Source organism: Microtus ochrogaster (genome assembly GCF_000317375.1).
Source record: "Microtus ochrogaster isolate Prairie Vole_2 chromosome 14 unlocalized genomic scaffold, MicOch1.0 chr14_random_1, whole genome shotgun sequence".
NCBI classification, from domain to species: domain Eukaryota; kingdom Metazoa; phylum Chordata; class Mammalia; order Rodentia; family Cricetidae; genus Microtus; species Microtus ochrogaster.
The window spans coordinates 26771176-26792680 of NW_004949096.1; the positions used below are offsets into that span (position 1 = coordinate 26771176).

Sequence of the window (21505 nt, forward strand, 5' to 3'; positions counted from 1 at the left end):
TGTGTGTGTGTGTGTGTGTGTGTGTGTGTGTGTGTGTGTGTGTGTGTAGCCCAGACTGTTCTGGAACTTGCCACCCTTCTGCCTAGGCTTCTTGAGTACTAGAACTATAAGTCTGTATCACGACACCCAACTTGCACTGAATCATTCTTGGGAATAAAATAACATTAGGAAGCTGATACCATTGTATGCATTATAAAAATTCTATAAACAATGTTTCAAGAAATAAAAATGGGCCAGGGAGACAGCTCAGCAAGTAGAGGCATTTGCTATGCATGCCTGGAAGCCAGAATTTAAGCCACAGAACCCATGTAAAGATAGGAGAAGAGACCCAACTCACACAGCTTCTGCTGACCTCCACATGGGCATCAATGCACATATGATACACACATACATATATACACATATATACTTATATATTTATATATACACATACATATATACACATATACATATATATTTATATACACATACATTTTTAAAAAGAAAAAAGAAATAATGAGTTTGGGATTCAAAATATTGGGATTCCTTACCTTCACAATTCCCAATACATGGTATTGACTAGTAGATTAACATGCTATATGAAAAACTGAGTAACCAGACTGGGCAGGTGAGAGGCCCTGTGTACGAGCCATGGCAGTACCAAAAACAAAGAAAAAGATGTAGCTAAGGTTGCCTGTCTAAAGTGGAGTCCAGATGCGGGGAGAGGACTGCCCATCTGCTAACAGCCAGACACAAAATGGTCCAGCAGAGCTGGGTAAGCAGCTATAAAGAGTGTCCACAGTGTCTTCAGCATTTCTCGCCTGGACTTACCTAGTTAGCTAACTAATCAGAATGCCTCATCAATTAACTGTCTCCACAAACAACCAAAAACACCCCACCTGTGCTCGCCTTAACAGATACTGCTCAGGGACAACCTGGTTCCGTAGACCTAAACTATAATTCTGTGTCCTCTGTTCCCCTCAAAAATGCTACAACCTTTGGCCTTGGTATCAGTTGTCTCTTAGTTAATATTTTATTATTCAAATACTACTTAGTAATGGTCTCTGCATTTTCCAGAATTTGAATATAATTTATAATTCTTCCAAACTCTTCTAAATTTAATAATTTGAATTTGGGGGGTTTCTTACTTTGTGTTTTGGTGTTGTTGTCCTTGTGGGGGTGCTGGAGATGGAAATATAGCTTTGTTTTCTTTACACATACAAAGAAGCAAGCATTTAACCTCTGAGCAGTATTTCCAGCCCTAATAGTTTCCATTGTTTGAACACATGCTTTGGGGATCATAGTGGTAAGAATACAAAAGTTGGAGGTATTTTAAGAGTAATTTAATTGCAGAATATGTACTTAGCCTGTGTGTGCTTAGCCTGCTTTGATACCAGGAACCAAAGGAAAAGAGAAACAAGACCTTGTAGTTCCGATTTCCTGTCTCTCCGTGTGAAAGGTCAGTATTTGTTAGGGGCTTAGAAACACAACTTGTCTCTTCAGCACACACACACACACACACACACAGAAGTGGGCCTGCTTGTGCAGGCACACACACACACACACACACACACACACACACCAGCTTCCTAGTTCCTCTACCTGGAATACAGCTTCCCAGATGTCTGTGTGGCTTGCTTCCTGAGAAGGCCCTGTCCACACACACACACACACACCAGCTTCCTAGTTCCTCTACCTGGAATACAGCTTCCCAGATGTCTGTGTGGCTTGCTTCCTGAGAAGGCCCTGTCACCCCAAGACATAATCATCTAAAATCACACTTCGAACAAACTTACAAAGAAGAAAGATTTTTGGATTTTTGGACCATGCATTTGGCGGTTTCAGTTCATGGTCACTTGGCCCTTTCTCTTTGGGTTTTGGCAGCACAGTCTATCACGGGAGAAGCACTGGTAGACAGGCCAGCTTTCCTGATGACAGCTGAGCAGCGAAGACAAGGAGACTGTCCCCCCCTCCCTGTCACCTAACTATACCATGCAACTGCCTTACGAAAAGGCTGCAGCATCTCCCAATAGCAGCACAGGCTGGCAACATGCATTGGCACCACTAGGGGACAGTTATCCAAATTATGACACCGACTTTTTAAATGTTTTAATAAAGAGGAAGGGCTGGAGAGATGACTCAGAGGTTATGAGCACTGTCTACTCTTCAAGATGGCTAGGGTTCAGTCCTCAGCATCCATATGGTGGCTTATGTAACACTACTAAAAAAAACTCATCCTGCCTCATATTCCTCTCTAGAGCTGGTACTAAAGGCGTGCACAACTGCCCGGTGGCCTCTATGGCTAGCTAGTGTGGCTGCTGGGATTAAAGGTGTGGCCACCACTGCCCAGCCTTTATGGCTGACTAGTGTGGCTAGCTTTGCACTCTGATCTTCAGGCAAGGTTTATTTGTTAGATCATAAACAAAGTATCACTATAGGCTTACAACAATCTGTGGGATCTGATGCCCTCTCTGGCCTCCGCAAGCACTGCACACAAGTAATACACAGACATACTTGCAGGCAAAACACCCATACACATAAAATAAGAAATGAAAAAAATTTTGTAATAAGGAAGAAAGTAGCATTATTAGGAGTCTAGTATTGAATAGTTGGATAGCCTTAGATAAAGTCACAAATGTTTATGAGCCACCATGTCCGCACTTGGGAAATGAGGCTGGGCAGGCTTTGCAGTTCTGGTCCCCGATGCACATTAGGTTCACCATTGCATAGACTACTGATACCACGGCTGCCCTGAGAACAAAGATGTCAGAAATCGACACCGCTTGCTCCACCTTTAACAGTAAATACATCATCCAATGGATGATCTTGATAAAATACTGGTCAGGTCTCTGGTGGGACTGTCACAGGTGCCATCAGGGCTCCTGGACCACAAATTGCTTCTTGATTTCCACATGCCAACACACTGTTCTTTATATGTGTGTGTGTACAAGTATGTATACTATGTGAAGGACTGTGTAATACACATGTGTGTGTGTGCAAATGCAACCCAGGTGTGCCAGTATGGGTGTGGAGGTCAGAGACTGCTGCGGGACAATGGTCTTTTATCCTGTCACTTGTATTACTTTTAATAAAACACTGATTGGCCAGTAGCCAGGTAGGAAGTGGAGGCAGGGCGACAAGAACAGAAGAATTCTGGGAAGAGGAAAGCTCAGTCTGCAGTCATCACCCAGATGCAAAGGAAGCAAGATGAGATGCCCTGTGATAAAGGCACCAAGCCACATGGTTAACACAGACAAGAATTACGGGTTAAGATGTAAGATATAAGAGTTAATAAGAAGCCTGAGCTAATAGGCCAATTGGTTTATAATTAATGTAGGCCTCTGTGTGTTTCTTTGGGATGAAAGGACTGGGCGGGACAGAAACCTCTGTCAACAAGGGACAATCTCAAGTGTCAGTCTTCACCTTCCACCTGGCTTGAGACAGTATCTCTTTTTCGTCTTTCCATGGCATATGTGAGATTGAGACTGGCTAGCCCGTAAACTTTCTGGAATTTTCCCTTTCTCACTCCTTATCTCCCCAGAGGAGCTCTGGGCTTACAGATGTCTATCACCCCCTCCAGCTTTTGTGGGGCTTTAGGGATATGAACCCAGGTCCTCACACTCAAGTGCTTTTTTTTAACCTGCTGAGCCATGTCCCCAACCCCTTTCTCCAGTTTTTATATTGGGTGCTTAATGAGGCCCATTAAAATTTTTTTCACATTTCTTAGTGATGTGACGGAGGAAGGAAACACGGAAAATACAGAGCTCTGAAGACTGCGTATGATCCCTGGTGTTTTCCCTTTTTAAAGAGTTGCCTGTGAAAATATATGCAACACGAGAACTGTATAAACCACATGGAAGCAAATGTGTGCCTCTCACTCCGCAGTCATCCCACACTATAAAACAGCCCTGAGGAGTTCCTTTCTGTCTCTGTATGTCTTCTCGCTCTATTTCCCGCCCTTGTTCTCATTCTGCAAACTGCTCAGAGTCTGTGTGGCCCCTGAGAGCAAACTTTAACAAACTGAACTTGTTACGTATTTGTTCTTAGGTTTTTTTTTTTGCATATACTTCTGTGTCATATTGAGGGGGTTGCTCTCAAAACAGTTAACGTTCAAAGAGGACAGGAAGTGCCATCTTTTTCTAGCTGTGTTTTCTACAGTTATGCATCCTGCCGATACTCCCTGGAGAGCGGTGTGCCTGCAGGAGAATTCAGAAAGAGTTTTTGCAGGATAAACGTGCTTAAAGCTGAATTTCCTCTGGTCTGATTCCAGGTTGGGGGACATATGGCAGTGTTGATTTTGAGTCAGATTTTGTTTTTGTTTCCCACTTCTCCCCGCTCTTGACATTTTCCTTCTGAGTGGAGTCAGCTTTGAAGGACTGAGAAAAAGCCCACATAGTGCTCCATCTGGGGCTGCACCTACCAGATGTAGTGCCCCAATTTCCTCCGTCTTACCATAAGCCTTTTACCAACTGTAACAGTGTGCTGGGAGAGCATCACAGAGCAAACTCAAAAGCCATTTCTTGTGAAGGGGCTATTATTAGTGTGTGCCACAGAGGACTACTCCTCCCACGATTCTGTGCTTAGCATTATTGAAAATGACATTTGTGGAATGCTTAGGACTTGTCTCAGATTCTTCATTGCTCATTTCCCATACCCCCCTAGTTAGAATAATTATCGTGCAGATTTATATTTGAAAAGGTGAGCATCAAAAAAATTGGGTTTTGGGTTCCCCCCCCCCCACCCTCCAGGTCACATCAGAACTAACCTGCCCTAAGAGTCTAAAAGACTCTCAGCCTGTGCGAAGGTCTAATGGTGACATTTATTTAGATCCACTAGATGGCGCTGGCTATCTGTTGAAATGACTGCCTCTGCCGTTCAAAGGCGCTTGCTTTCCTTGGATGTTAGGTGTGACTTGAGAGACCACTGGACTGAAATCTCAGGTTCCTTGAACTGTGCTTGGGGTTTATCTTTAAATAGTCATTCAAACGGGAGAAGTGAAAATTAGATCTGAAAATAGTAGTAAATATTATAAATAGATAATAGAAACCATTTGATGATTTTAGAAAAACAGGAAATTCTCACTTATTTATATAAAAACAGCAGATGTGCAAAGGGTGTTTTATTCTACTTCCTCTTTTTTACACTAACTTCCAGCACGTTCTAGTCCAGCATACCCACAGTGCCATCCACATAGGCCAGGGTGAACTGGGAATTAATCATGTCTAAAAGAATGCCCGGGTAATGTCTCGTTTTATTCCAAGTAAAATGCCTTTTGGTTGAGTATCTTTTTCTGGTATCATTGTTAACAACTAAAACTGAACTAAACCTGTTGCCAGTGGGTTCTCAGTGATGCCCGAGGGTTTCTTTGTCTCACCCTGTAGTAGCATTTCACTTGTGTTTTAATAAATAAAGCTTACCTGAAGATCAGAGAGTCAGCCTTACAGACCAGGCAGTGGTAACACACACCTTTAACCCCAGTAGCCACAGGAGTTGCCTTAGAAGCTGGGCAGTGCACACCTTTAATCCTAGCCCTAGGGAGGAATATTAAACTGGAGAAGACAGCTCTCAGACACAGTCTCATCCTGAGATTCCTGGAGGCAGGATCTCCATTTCACACTGAGGCAGAGGTAAGAGCCAGTGGCTGACTGTTTTGCTTTTCTGACCTTCAGGTTGAACCCCAGTTTCTCTCTGATTTTTTATTATAAACCTGACTCTGCAGGTCTGGGTACCACATAGGAGCCTGCATTTTAGCTAGTACTGTAGTGATTCAGGGGCAGCTGGACCCTGCGCCTGTTGGGGAACAGTGATGGGAGTTCATGGTTCAGAGTTCATGGTTCAGAAGGGTGGGTGGTGAGGCCCTGCGCCCACAGAGGTCTGGGAGAGCGCCACACTGCCAGAATGTGCGGCTCCTAGAGATGGCTCCCACCGGGGCTCTCCAGGTAATGTCCCTATGTAAACAGAAAGGTAGGAAACAGGAAATGTTTTGCCCCTCCCACTTCCCTCATTCTGCACCTTCCCTCTTCTTCCTGTCCACTGTGGATGCCTACATGGAATCAGGTCCTGGTCAATGGTTTGTTTGTTTTTGTTTGTTTGTTTTTTTTTTTTAAAGGCTCGATGCTTTTCAATGCTTGTTGTTCCAAAACCATGATGATGCCTTTGGTTTTTCTGTTGTTTTTGTTTTTAAGTGAAAGGAGTTAGGGCATGCATTGTCATGTGACCTTGTTCAGGGGCTGTGACTGTCAAGTGGGGCTTGCCAGATGGTGATGATAACAACTAGCACACACTGGTGCTCACAGATGTGCACTCATCACCATCCCCAACCCCCCCCCCACACACACACACACAAAGAAGTAGAGCTGTAAGTTGTAGAGGTTTGTTGCTAAGGGTTTCTATTTTAATTGATGTATTTGTGTGTGTGTAGAAATGAGTGTGCACTCATGCACTTGTGGGTACCCTTAAAGGCTGCAAAAGGGTATCCAGTCCCCCCAGAGCTAGAGTTACAGCAGTTGCAAGAAGCTCAATGTGGGAGCTGGGAACTGCACTCAGGTCCCCTGCAAAAGCACAAATGAATGGGACTGGAGAGATGGCTCAGTGCTTAAAAGCACTGCCTGCTTTTCTAAAGGTCCTGAGTTCCCTAGCAAAAATGGTGGCTTACAACCATCTCTGTAGTGAGATCTGGTGCTCTCTTCTGGCCTGCAGGCATGTATGCAGACAGAATACTAAATGAATAAATCTTTAAAAAGAGAGAGAGGGAGAAGGAGGGAGGGGGGAGAAACCACAAATGAAGATGAAACTATGTTCTGATACCTGCTGTGATTTGGGGCTGGGGAAGAAGATCTTCTTAACTCTGTCCTCAAGAGAGCTTCTGACCCAGTGCCTCCTTCAGAGAAAGGGACAGATAGGTGCTTCTCTTCTCTGAGGGGATCCCCTCAGAGGCACCTGCTTAACTTTCTCATGTTGCTAGCTCCAAAGCCATGCCACCTGCACAACTCTGTACCCGCACAATATTAAAGAGTTGCCAGGAACTTCCAGAGGCAAACTCTGGCAGGTCCCTCACTGAAGCCAGCTGAGACTGCTCCTTGCTGCTCCCGGTATCTCCCACTGCTGGGGGCGGGCCGATGAGACAGCCACTACTGGGGAGAAGATTGATGATTTCAAGACAGCCATCAACCCTGGGCTGAAAACCAACATAGGTGCCAGGCCGCCTACTGGTAAGCTTGCCTTTGAATCCAAAATGGAACTAACCCCATCGGAGTTTTATGTGTTTGTCCCTTGTGTTCCGTAGCTTGCCCTACATATTAAAATACAGCTTGGGTTCTGTGATAGTTATCTTTGCCTAGTTGCTATGAAAAAAACACCAGATCAAAGCAACCTCAGGGAAGAATTGTTGATTTAGTTAGGTTCCTGGTTTGAGGAGATACACTCTATGAGGGCAGAGAAGCCTGTGGCAGCTAGAGGGTTAATCAGCTGGTTACATAGCCTTCGGGGGAGGGAGGGCAGAGGGGGGGAACGAAGGCTGGTGCTCCATAGACCCTCTCTCCTCTTTGTTCAGGCTGGGAGTGGTGCTCCCTGTAGTCAGGGTACAGCTCCTCACCTGCAGCTAAACCACCCTGGAATTGTCCTCCTCGACAGCCTTAAGAGGTTTCTCTCCTATGAGACTGCTTCTAAACCTGTCACATTGGCAAACAAGATCAACCATCAATTGTAATTAAATGATGAGACGATATGTATGGAGAGCTTGGCCCTAGTATAAACTTCTGTACTTGGCGCAATATAGTTAAGGAAGTGAGAGCAATTAGCGTAGCGTGGTGAGGCTGTATGCAAACCAGCCCTGAGGTCTTAAGCAGCCATGCACAGAGATCATTTTTCTCCGGGCAACATCTCCAAAATAAATAATAAGAGAATAGCCACAGAGGACAGCTCATCAGTCAAGGCCAGGCTGCCCCGTCCTGGCATTTTAAACAGCTTGCACTGTCTCTTACGGGTCCCTTTTCATAGTTTACATTCAAAATACTGTTTCTCTCTGAACTCACACTGTGTGAAGTAGACTAGGAGCGAGCTGTCCTGATAAATGTTGATTTTGTACTTTAGGCCTTTTGCGTATTTGGTCATAACTCCTTATTTAATGGAGTCTGCTTTGTTTTCTCTTCATTTTTTTTCATTTTTATCATAATAGACAAACCAGAATTACTATTCTAATTAATGTTTTATGTTCCCGGGACTCAACCTACAAACACACAGAACCACTTCTACATCTTACATCACCGGACGCCAGGTCTCTCTCTGCCAAGAGCTGCATGGCCAGAGGCCAGGCTCTCAACCTTGTGCAATGGCAATGTTTGTTCCAATGATACAATAGAGGAGGCTATGCCAGAGAACGGAGGAAGCCCTAGTGTGGGAAGTCCTACATGAATATGTATTGTTTGACACAGGCACAGCCATGTCAAGGACCCCAAAGCCTCAGAGCCACGAGAATGGCAAAGCCTCCCCACCACCACCTCCAGCCCCATCCCCATCTCCTGGGGGGACGCAGAGGGCTGGCAAAGCTTTCTTCTGATCTGTGTGCAGAAATGGCCACCAGAGTTTTCTCCCTCCTGGATGGTTACTACCTGAATACTGCTCCCCTACAGAGAATGCTCCTATAAAGATTAGCTAACCCTGCCTCCTTGTTTATCTGTAGGTGATAACCCCACATCCTTGTTCAGTTGTGGGCAGTAAACCCTCACCTCTGTTCAGCTGTTTATAAGAAACATGCCAAGCTTCTGGGGTACTCTGGTTCCTCCAGCAGAGACATTACCAGGTCACACAATGCCAGCTTCCCTGTGTGTCTGCGTGTTTGTTGTTCATTCTCTTGTCGCTCCTGTCAGGCTTTGTACCAGGAGTCATGCTGCACGCAGCAGATAGAGATGTTTCTTCCATTACTTCAGCCTGGAGACACTGTGATTCTCCACTTTTTTAGAAATAGCGCAAAATGAAAAGACATTCACACCAACATAAGAAGTACCTGTTCAGCAAGACAGGCAAGAAGAAAGAGCGAGGTGGTGGTAAGAGCCATCCGTCATTCTTGTCTCCTGCAATCATCTAAAAAGGAATTAAGCAAAACAAAGCCACAAGGGTATTTGTGGAGCGCGAGTTAACAGACTAGATTAAAGATTGCCTTGTGTTTATGAGCCTGTATCTGTGATCCACCTTTATTATTGATTCTGGAAGAGCAAGCCTCTTCTCGCTTCTGGCTCCTTTTTCAAATCAAGGGACGATAATGCCTAGAATGCTTCTTTGTTCTGTAGAGACTGAGAAAGTAAAACATGGTTTTTAAAGGTATTTATTTATTTAGTGCACATGGGGAAGTCAGAAGCCATCTTGTGATGGAAGTCAGCTCTCTCCTTCCACCATGTGGGTTCTAGGGATCGAATTCAGGGTACCTGGCTTGGTTGCACGCACCCTTCTCTGCTGAGCAATCTCACTTGCCAGGGAAAGTACAATATTTTGGAGATGCCCATGTTGACGTTCAGTGGGCCGTTAGAATTGCTGTTGAGGCAAATTGTACCAGGGGTAAGTTTCAAACATTGAACACCAAAAGCTCAGTTGTCTTACATATCCAGCTATGATGATGGAACTTTTGAAAATTGCTGGAGTGTTCCTAATGAATCTAGATGTCATGAGACTGCCCCGAGTTTCAGGGAATTTTATGCACGGACAGCCCACTCACACTCCTACGTTACGTGTCTCTCGTTCTCTGGTCACGTGTTTTGAGGTCAGTTCTTGCAAGCTATTTCCTTGCAAGTTAAACCTTACATGTCGCTCTCTAATCATGCCGAGATTCCAAGGAAAGAGCAGTTAAATGATTGCACAAATCCTTTCCATCTGCTTCCCTCTTTCATTTTAGGTAAAAAGCGGCAGGAGTCAGGGCTCTTCTGGTTATAAACTGTAGGGTACCCGTTTACTGGTCCCCCAGTAACTAGCAAGGAGAAAATAAAACGCACATTAGGAAAAGGTTTATTATCTGTTGTATCTACTATCGACTGAGTGAGTTAAACTTCAGGGTGATAAAACACTTAACAGCATTGGTTCCCACTCCGCACATCTTTCGCACAGATTATGTATTTTCAGAAGGGTCATAAATTCTGATCCACGGTCTTGAGAGAAGTTATGGTGATGGATAAGAGTTATAGGTACTCTTATGGTGATGTCTTCTTCCTGTGAAATCACAGGGCTGGTGGATGGCTAGGCTCAGGTCCTCTGAATTTTAAGTGCTGTGACTATATGCAGTAAATGGTCATTTTATGGAGAAAGAATTTTGCTGGATTTTTAAAATAACCTTACTATCACCCATCAATCAAAATTTCTCTCCATGAAATCTAATTTTCACTTTCCTCCTGGGATTATCGCCAGTGCATGATCATTTACCGACCCTTCTCATGGCCGCTTTCTCCCCTGATATATCTAGAGAGCAAGGACCGTAACCCAAACACTTTGCCCTGAATTATGCTATTATTAAATTTAGTAGTATTTACTGTCATAAATGACTAACTCTTGACAATATTTTATATATTTGCAACAAAGAGCATTACATGTCCCTCAGAAATGTGGGTGACGGTGAGTGATTTGATGGCAGGGGCCCTTAAATTCAACTAAGTCTAAATTGGATGCAGAGTTAGCAACGAGGCCCAGAGACATGAGACAATGCCTCCAAAGGATCTCAGCAGAGCCAGGCAGCCACTTTAAGATACCGACTCTAAATCAAACGCCTCCGCCTCAGCATCGGGAGGCTGGCGGAAGTTCAGAAAATGACACCGTGAGAAACAGCTGCCAGGCATTAAGGATTTTAATCTAGTCCCCAGTAGCGTTTAATAAAATGTGCCAATTAGGTATTCAAAAAATAGTCATGATAAGGATAGACGATGATTATCACCAGTGCTTTGGAGGGTGCCAGCGGAAGAATGGGCGCTAATGCCTGCCTACCGTTTTTAGCTGCCTCGAACTTGCTTCGTCTCTCAGGGCTAATCACAGCCATCTGTGCCTCCCATTCCCGTCCGCGAAACAGAGATCGTATCGCTGCCTATGGAAAGTCTGTGGGCTTGCTTTACTGCTCTCCGGTGAGACGTCATATATAAATACAAAGCAGGCAATAATAAGCGGAATACTACTGAGGGAACACGCTTCAAGGCAGGGGTCATAAATTAAAATTAATTAAGGACTTCCAAATACTATTCTAATGGCTTGGAGCGGTTGATGCAAATGCACCTATATTGCATTCACTTCAGGTGCTGTAAGAAAATAACATAAATTCCTAATAAAGAAATGAGCGCTAGGGTACTTTGGCTCGTTACAGTCTATTTGCATTTTTTCCAGAATATTATAAATTATTATGAAATATTATATGAACTGATTTCTGAAGCCCATTAGCATTATTTAAAGTTAAGCTTACTTTAACAATGTAGCAGTTGTCCTAAAAGACTGGGACCCCCCCCAAAAAAAGATTTTTTTTTTTTTTTGCCTGGTCATCCAGAAGATACAAGGCGGGAATTGCCTTTTTCATACAGTAATACAAAAGGCATCGTCTGCACCAATGGACACCCACAAAAGCTCTTGGTAACTCTGCCCCAGCAGCCAGAATCTCGTGTCTTCGGTTTCCTTTAATGAGACATCAGGGTCTTCCTTGGTTCAGTCGAACAGTGCACTACAAAATCCAGATGTTCTTGAACAATAGTTTTCATTTTTATGAAATACAATGGATTTTCATTGCAATTAGAAAGCTTTAGAACAAATCAAACGAAGAGTTCCAGAGATGAGGGCCTGCTGTCACCTGAGCTGTGCCCGCTGGCCCTTACATACCACCGCAGGTCTAAATTCTATGCTCTGCTCCTAACCAGCCGATCTTCCACCAGGAAGGCTTCACCACTGCCCCCGTGGGCTGTTATTTCTTATTTCTTATTTATTTATTCATTTGTCTATCATTAATTCATTTAAATTTGACAGCAAAGGCTCCTTAGGGCTCAGAACATGAATAACTATGGAGGTTTTCATAAGTCGTGTTGGAGATCACAGATTCATATTTATGAAAGGCCCCGGGACTTTCCTCTCCTACTTAACTAACGGATGCCCTCGGCACAGATGAGGGACAACCCTGTAGGAACCTAAAGCAGAACATCGCGCGGCTCCCCAAGTATTGTTCATGGAGAATCAGCTCATTTCCATTTACTCTAAAAGCTTCCCACGCGGAGGCTTTTGAAGCTGCCCTGGGAGCCAGCACTGACCTCAATTCCTGACTTAATCACGCGTTCCCCCTCTTACTTACCATGATGCACTGCTCTTTGGACGCAGAACTCTAACAAAGCACGTCAGTTGTGGCATCCGCCTGTGAAAATCTTGCACCTATTTGAGGGAGGTGAACCACTTCGTCACAGTGTGAACTACACACTGGTCAGTATGTCAGTAGACGTCAATCTGAAAGAATCAGTCAGTGGCTATCGGGGAGGAAGATGCCCTTTTCTCCAGCGGTGTAACGGCTGGTAAGGTGCATGTGCCCCAGTATATAATCCCCCCACCCACGCTCATGCAGACAACCCTAATTAAACTCGGTGGGTCAAAAAATAAATAGATAAAAAGACATGAAAGTAGCAGGGGCCTAGTTGGGAGGAAGCAGTTAGCAGGAGTCAAGGGACATGGGGTGAATATGATCAAAGTGCACTATATATATTTTCGAAAATTTCAAAACGTTTAAGATGCAGTTAAAAATATGATCCTATCCTTCATGAAAGCCTTCATAAAATTAACCCTTTCCCCTCAGAACATATCAGGTCTGCAATGCATGTCAAACCCCCAAGCTCCAGGCATGGGTGTGCTACAGCTGAGCATCACAGAGCCGGGGCAATGAGGGGACTTCTCTCCAGTGCGGCAGGACATGAGTTCCCTTTCTGTAGCTAGGCCACCTGGGTGAGTCTGTGACTCCTGCCACTCTCTGCATGTTCTGTCCCCCTTCTGTGTCACTGTGATACTAGCTTATATGCCTTTGTTTTCAGAGATGACTTCTGGATGGTCTAAAGAAACACTCTGGCAGGCTGGAGAGATGGCTCAATGGTTAAGAGCACTGGCTGTTCTTCCAGAGGTCCTGAGTTCAATTCCCAGCAACCACATGGTGGCTCACAACAATCTATAATGAGATCTGGCTCCCTCTTCTGGCATGCGGGCATACATGGAGGCAGAATGTTGTATACATAATAAATAAATGAAATCTTTAAAAAAAAGAAAAAGAAACACTCTGGCTTAGGTTTCTTTCCCTAGGGATTGAAATAGTCCTTTGCGTATGAAATGCCGGAAGTATCAGCATTGTGATTATTATTGTTAGAGTAACTTGGGAAAGCACCTGCTAATGGGATTATCTGAATAACATTCTAAATAAATTCCCTGATCTTTTCTTAAAAACAGATTGCCCAGGGCCCAACACTGACATAGCTCTACTCTGGGCCACACTGTGCCAAGTCGCACCATCTAACCCTCATGCATACTGACGAACTTTCGCTAGTATACCTAGGGTTTTCCCGAACACACTGAGGCAATGCTTTGTACAGGTAAAATTTAGGAGTGATCCTTCAGAGCATAAATGAGGCAGGAAAAAAATCAAGATAAAAAGGAGTAAGAGCCAATTTCGGGATGCATTAAGCGCCGGACTGATGATGGGCATTCAATTCTATTTAACCTTCTAAGAACGGGGCATTTTTATCTTCTGAAATTATCAAGCACAAGGGCAGGGAGAAAGGGCATTTTTTTTAAAAAACTGGTTTTCATGTCCCTAAGGTAAATATTACCCCCAGAAGGAATAACTTTTCCCAGGGTAGAAAGCAGAGAAAGTGGGCTTTTGCTACATGGAGGGCAGAGAGTGGATATAGCCGACAAGGCTGACTGCAGACACAGTTAAAATCTGAGCGGAGATGAAAGGTATGGATCAGAACAGTAAGCTTATGTCACACTTTCATCCCACATCAGAGAAAGGAAACTGAGGCACATGGCAGTTTCCTCGCCTACCAAAGACTGGCAGGAGAGCTGATGAGACTTTACCTACAACGGCTGAGCTCTATGGGCGATCTGCAGAGCCCACATGGGCTCAGCTCGGAATCCATCTTCGTGACATTCATTCAAATGTCGTGGTTCCTCCTGGGGAATGAATTTCCATTCATTCAATAACAACATAGGAAATGCTTCTCCGGTGCTGTGCTGGTATTCCTGGGAGACAAGCTGGTCTCTTTCATCTGAGACTGTGTTTAAAGAGACATTCAGGGAGGGAAAAACAGCTCAAACAATCATTAGAGCTCAGAAAAAAAAAAAACTTTTCAATTTTTATTAAAATGTTATTCTTCACAGAGTATAGAAATACACTTGGTGACAACCTTGTAGACATCAGCCTTCCCTTTCAAACACACACAAGAAACAGCTAACCAAACTCTGCTGCTGCGAGCGGATTAAGTCATACATATGCATTGTCAGGATGACACCAACGTGATGAGTACATGTGACAGCTTCTTCTCGGGTACAGAGAATTTTCTGACAGATCCTTTTTCCCCTTCAGAAAAGCTGAAACAAGAAGGCTTCGAAGTATGAGCTTGAAGGGCCACAGTATTAACACGTATCAGGGCCGAGAGCAACAGGTGGCATGCACACAGGGCCCAGGGGGCAGCAGAGCCTCAAGAGGGGTGCCAGTCCCCTGTTTCTGCTGTGAGCAAACATGTCTGTGGGGTGACAAACACAGATGAGGAGATGGGGAAGGCCTTCCCTCTCCAAGGAGAAGGGATTTGGGTTCACACTCGGGAAGCACAGGACATCACAGAGAAGAAAAGGAGACTCCCTACACACGGACTGAACTTCCTGGACAAGGGCCAGCATGGCTAAAACAGACATTGCTAGGACCACTGTCTTTGAGATGCGGAAGTCTGCCAGTGAGTGGATATTCAAGGCACCCTACTGACTCCACCAAGTACCATGAACAAGAGCAAAGCATCCTAGAAGAAGGCAGAGACATCCACTGGATGTCAGGGGGAAGGGTTGGGTCTGAATTCAGCCCAGGAGATCAGTCTCATGGTTGATTACACACAAGAACCAGGTCACAGAGCTGCTGAGAAGAGCGCTCTTTCCTTCCTACTGCTGTTCATACGAAACCACTGGGAGGCAGGCGGTGCTCCAGGGTGGGCATTGCTTTAACATTTCGCAATTATTATTTCTCCCTACTCTATTTATCTTCTGTGGAGACCAGAGTCAAACAACACACTGATAATAAGACTGGAGGGTTGGCCTGTTCTCTGTGTCAGACTAGCAAGTCCTAATCAAGTATTTTTACCTTAATGGCACCAGAGAACCCAGTACATGTCACCTGCATTTCTTCAGCACCTTTTAATTCCAAACATCTGCCTATGTTACTTCACCCTTGCAGCCAGCCAGATATCCCACTATACGACTCTGGTCTTTTGTACTAGATGGTGTGGAAGAAAAGAAGACCATGCCTCGTGGGCATTTCTCAGCCTGTCTTCCCCTGTGCAAATCTTCCCTCCAGGTTGTTGATCCAATACAGTCTAAAGCAAAAGCCACAGCGAAGGGTTGGCAGTGTTTTCTAGCCAGCGCTGCTGGTGACTGGTGGAAACAGGGTACAACTTTTGGAGACCTTGGTGATGCCCACAGGGTGCAAAGATAATCAAGGACAAACAGCCTCTCTCAGACATTGCCATGTCTGTCATAAGGTGGAACCAGCCACCCACACACACACACTTTATGACCCAGAAACCCGGATGAAAGCTCAGGGGACACAGGAGTCGGATGACTGACTCAGGAACACCCCTGGGCACTGTGGCTATGGCCTCGCAGGACAGAAGCCTTTCCTATTTGTTATTCCTATTTAGTTATCCAGACAGGCTTCTTCACTGGACATGGTGGCACAGACTTTTAATCCCAGCACTCAGGAGGCAGAAGCAGGGGGATCTCTGAGTTTGAGGCCAGCCTGGTCTATATAGTGAGTTCCAGGCCAGCTAGCGATACATAGAGAAGCCCAGTCTCAAAATAAAAAAAATAAAACAAAATTAAAAAAATCAACTTCACCTTTGTGGCTATTGCAGCCCATAATTATCTAGGCCTCCTCGAAGTACCTGCTTCTCTTGGGTTCTCTGCTATGCACAGGGAAAGGAGGAGTCCCCCGGAAAATATGGATGAAGGACCCTCAGACCTGTTCCATATTGCCCAGCTTACAATGGGGTTTGACTAAGGACACAGATCACTAAGATAGATGGGTAGATATATACTCCCTCAACAAAAAGGACACTGGATTTTATGTAAACTTCCCTTTTGCCCCATACAGGAGGAATCACCCCCACAGTGGCTTGCAGCCGGAGTGAAGGGAGGGCAGGGACTTACAAGCTCCCCGTGGTTCCCAGGCACTTACAATCCTTGCTAGGAGTCTACCTTTGGAAAAATGCTAACTTTATTGTTTCTGCTCATCTTCCACTCCACCCTGCCTACTTTGGGCACCTTTGTCTGGATCAGCTCCTCTGGGGTGTTGCCCAGGGGGGGGAGCAGCCTCTTCTTGCTATGTCGGGTCTCAGAGAGCCACTGAGGGGGCAACTCGAAAGGCCCGAAGCCAAACTGCAGAGAATATTTATCAGGGAATACCCCATGTTCCACAGGGGCTACTGGGGCCTCCTGAGATACAGAGTCCACCGTGCCTGGAGGCGTTACAGAGGCCGCGGGCTGTGGCTCCTGCTCTCCCTCAGAACAGGAGGCAAGTCCCTCCTTGGCCTGGAAATCCGCTGAGCCAAGATACTTGGCCTCACTCTCTTCCTCGTCCTCGGAGGGCTTAAAGATCTGCTGTTGCCCAATGTGGAACATCTCCAAGAGCTGGCTGCCAGAGCGCATGCTCGGCTCCAGGCTGGCCTCAGCTACCCCACCCCCAGTGCTAACCACATTGCGGCGACTGTACCGGTGGTGCAGCTGCACCAGGGTCCCAACCAAGCACTTCCGGACTGATTTGTTCACCGTTAGAAAGAGCACAGGGTTGGCCAGCAGGGAGACTTTAGGCAGCCAAATGGCAGTAAGGAGCAAGAAGACGGAAGTGTTAGGGACATTGAGCACAGTCTGGTAGACAACCAGGGTGGCATAGGGTACGCTGCAGAGGATGAAGACTGTCACCATGGAGAGCAGGGTGGCGTGTAGCTCAGCCTCCCGTTGGGACGCATAGGGGATGGAGATGGTGTTCTGGGGGGTCCGCAGGGCAGCAATGATGACTTTCTTCTTCTGGCTGGCACTCAGGGCCCTCCGGATCAGGATTAGGAAGAGGAATACCACAGCCACAGGCACAATGACCGTGGTGACATTGTAGAGCAGAACATACACCAGGTGGCCCAAGGAGTTGCTCCAGACTTCCGTGCAGGTGGACATAGCATAGATGTCGGCTACATTGGTCACAGCAAACACAGGGACACTGGCCACCACTGCATGCGCCCAGATGTACATCACCAGTTCCCGAGACCTGGCATCAGATATTTTTCTCTCCAGAGGATAGAGGACTGAGTAGTACCTGCATGACATGAGAGCACAGTTCATGTCACAGGAAAAAATTCTCTTGAAATTAGGGTGACCTAAACTACCAAAAGTAGGTAGAGGGGACAATAACTGAGACAGGTAGAATCATCTGAAGAATCCAGGAAGCCAGACCTTAAGTCGTGAGGACTCTAGTGTACAATGGGAGAGACCAACAATCCAGAAAAGCAAAACAAGAACTTTCTGAAGACACAGAGAAAATCCACATCTTCATGTCATTCTTCAGACTCTATCAGGAAAACAAGCAAATACATTCAGTGCATAACTACCCTAAGAATTGCTGCCATCAGGACTAAGATCTTGAGTGCCTTCAACATAAGGGACACAGATCCCTCAGGTTCTTGTGTGAGGATGGCTGCTTTCTAATGTAATGAGAGGGCGCGACTTGTACATAGTTTACTCTGAGAAGCCTCTGAGAAATTTTTAAAGCTAATGACAAATTTGTCCACATACGTGTGGAAAGCACACTTACACCCCAGCCCACATACTGTAGATGATTGGCTTCTAAGGCTGCTCATGGCAGAAGACACCCAAGTGAATGACAGAGCTCAATCAAATCCAACCAGTCACATTGTGTCTGCCCAGTAGTCAGTTATCATAACTCTAAGAGCAGCCAGCAGGTCTCAAGTTAATTTGTTGTCAAAATTCAGATGAGGATTTCCACCCTTCCAAGTTACACTTTCCTCATTCTGTAACTACCATAGAACAAATCCAAATGCACCTTGCTTTCACATCATTAGTAATGTAGGAAGTCCTTCTGTATATGAGTTGCTTCGGCACCCCATGTGGCCAACTAAATCCACTTAAAACCTGAGAAAGCTTAAAAAGTAATTCTAGTCACAAAAGAACAGAGTTAAGCACGGCTTCTTGGTAGCCAGCAAAATGCTGGCTACTGGTGGCATGCTACAGCTCCCTTAAGAGTTCTTCCTGATTCAGCAGTAGCAAAACAACAACAACAAAACAGAAAAAACCCACAGTTTCAAAACTGCAGCTTCCTGGGCCATGCTGCCAGCATAAACTCTGGCTCTTTCAGGAGGCCGAGCATTTAAATGGGGTTTGTGACGGAGTGCTACAACTGGCTTAATGGCAACACAGACCCTCTTTGTGCCTAAAAATAGGGCAATGTGCATGGCTCTCAAGGCAGCAGAGCAAGCAGGCAGGGCCATGTTGACCTTAGCCACACCTGCTTAGCATAAAAGATAAAAAGGCTCTTCTGCTCAGAAAATAATTACAGATACACAACAAAGACAGATTCACATATAAAAGACCTCCAAATGGGTCACAGTGTTGGATAAATGTGCATAGGCTTGGAAGAGAAAAGAAAAAGAGTATAAAGAGTTATAAAAAGAAGTAAATCATTTTAAAAAATAAAAACAAAGGCTTTAAAGAGCGGGTACAGACAGTCGTAGATTAAAAGAATTAAAGAAAAAGCCCCATAAAGATGTAGTATACACAGATAATCTGGTTGGGTATATTATTGTGTTTTCTTTAATTTATTTGACTGTGAAGGAGCTAAGTACAGAGAGACATTTCATTTTGTAGGCTGCTAAGCTAAACCAGCATATATGTTTTAAAGATATCTTGACTTCAAAATTTGGGCCTAAGGATTTGTTGCTTTGGAAAAGAGGTTCTGCTTTTGTTTCCACAGATGAGAACCTGTGGATTAATTCCAGACTAATGTGGTTTTATGGACCAAGACCCCCCAAAAAGTCACCATGAACACCCTCCAAAAAATTACTTCACCCAACAAAAAGCAGGAAGCAGTTTAGAGAGAACTACACCAAGATTCCCTAAATGATTGTTTATAAATGTTTGTTTACATTTAAAGGGGGATATGATATAGATATGAACAATCTGCATTGGTATGGATCTTGGTCTATTGATACAAATTTTAGGTCAATTTTGTTATATGTATGTTTCTGCTCTTGATTAAAGTATTGTGTTTGTGCAGCTCATTTAAAAATGTAATGTATAATTAATAAATATAGGTTAATCGATAATTACCTATAATAGTCAAGCTTGTAGTCATGTTAGTTAGGTTTTCTAGATATGTAGACATATATTTCAGTTAGTTAGGTATTCTTCAAATCTTTCAGAGACCTTCAGAATATGGCATTTAAAATGCTTTAATAACTTAGGACTTTTCATGACAATGAGACACATCTGCTCCTGGCAACACCAATTACTTCAAGAAGATGATGGCATCAAAGAGGCTCCTCATGGAGTTTGTTAGCCATTTGGGCAAGAAACTGCTCTTGCCTGAACTGCTTGACTAGACTTGCAGGAACCACAGAAAAATGACCGCTAAAGGAACCTTTGGGGTTCCTGCTTCATTAAAGAGTCTGTGAGACATTCTGTAAGACACAGAAGAAAGTGACTGACAAACTACCAATATAGACAGAACTGTCTTTGAAATTTCTTGCTTCATGGAAAAGTCTGCTAGATATTATGGGCCTGTTGGCTGAAGATGGATGCCCCAACAGTACAGAAAAACTTTGGGTAACTGTCCAGGCAGCGAGATGTCTCTGTCAATTCTAGAATTTTGGAAGTTGTTTACAATGCACTTCCTGTTTACTTAGGTAATATTATATCCTTCTGGAATCTTTGATAGAGCTTAAAAATAGATAGTTATAGTTTTCCTTAGTTATGATGAAAGACAAAGTAGATAAAAATATTGTAACTGTGATTCTTGCTTGATATCTGTTTTGTTATATGTAATCTTATTATGTTGAAGTTAAAACCTTCCTTCTTATTTAGACAGAAAAGGGAAGATGATGTAGGAAGTCCTTCTGTATATATGTTGCTTTTATTGGTTAATGAATTAAAAAATCTGCATTGGCTTGTGATAGGGCAGAGTGGAGCTAGGCAGAGAAAACTAAACTGAATGCTGGGAGAAAGAAGGCAGAGTCAGGAGACACCATGTAGCTCCAGAGGAGAAAGATGCAAGCTGCTAGCTGAAACCTTACTGGTAGGCCACAAACCTCATGGTAAAATATAAAATAAAAGAAATGGGTGAACCAAAGACGTAAGAGCTAGCTAGCAATATTCTTAAGTGATTAGCCAAGCAATGATTTAAATAATATAGTCTCTGAGTGATTATTTCAAGTCAGGGTGGTCAGGAAATGAACAAATGTCCTCCTACAACAATCAGTGACCTGGGAGAATTGAAGTTGCTCAGACCCCACAACCATACCCAAGGGGCTGCCATCAGCCATCAGAGGGATGTCGAGATTCTTCATATTAGCTTGGCCCACAACTCTGCTGTCAGCCATCACTAGAGCTGGTCTCCCTACCCTGATGGCCATCCCTCACTCATGGGGACAGGTGAGAATGAATGACAATGAATGCTGTGAGCACCCCTGTGCCAGACTGGGTCACAAACATGAGCAGATATGCAGGAACATTGCTGCACTCTATGAGAATGCATGAACAATTACATCTGGAGGGTGATGGCTCTACCAGAGTAGGTACTTGGCATAGAGCTCCTAGGGTTACCTAGGAAACTGTTGTGGAGTCTGACGGCGGAGAGGGAGGGACTGTTCTGAGGCAGAGAGAGGCATGATACAAGTACCACGTGGACCATGGATGATCACAGAAGCGGTGGGGCACTGTAAGTAGTCCTATTTATTTCTCCCCCAGGGAAGAAAAGAAAAGATTGTGCATAAAACATGCATGCTCTCAAAAATGCTTTGGCTCTGAATACAGATAATTTTTTCTAATACAACTCTATAGACATCTGATGGTACCACTCTCACACATAAAAACATGCCTAGGAGTGCCCTGGCTCTGGCTCCCATGAAACATAATCAGGTATCTATCAGTTTTCCATCCCATTACACGTTGGGAAATGAACTATAAGATATGCACACAGTTCATTATAAATAATGTCCTTAGTGTGTCCATCACTAAGAAGAGGATGCAGGAAGAGTGGGCGGCCTCTTAATTAACT

General features: G+C 44.4%; 1 protein-coding gene across 2 annotated transcripts in view; it reads right to left on the reverse strand.

The window, feature by feature from the left end:
- LOC101991587 (G-protein coupled receptor 176) overlaps positions 1 to 21505 on the reverse strand; it is a 180242-nt gene that overhangs the window by 62017 nt on the left and 96720 nt on the right. The window contains exon 3 of one of the 2 annotated variants that reach the window (XM_005364239.2): positions 14289 to 17533. The exons of the other annotated variant lie outside the window; for it this stretch is intronic. Within the exon in view, the coding sequence (XP_005364296.1) occupies positions 16411 to 17533 (1123 nt within the window). The 3' untranslated portion in view covers positions 14289 to 16410. Of the gene's footprint in view, positions 1 to 14288; positions 17534 to 21505 lie in introns of those variants that run through there. 2 annotated transcript variants of the gene reach the window in all.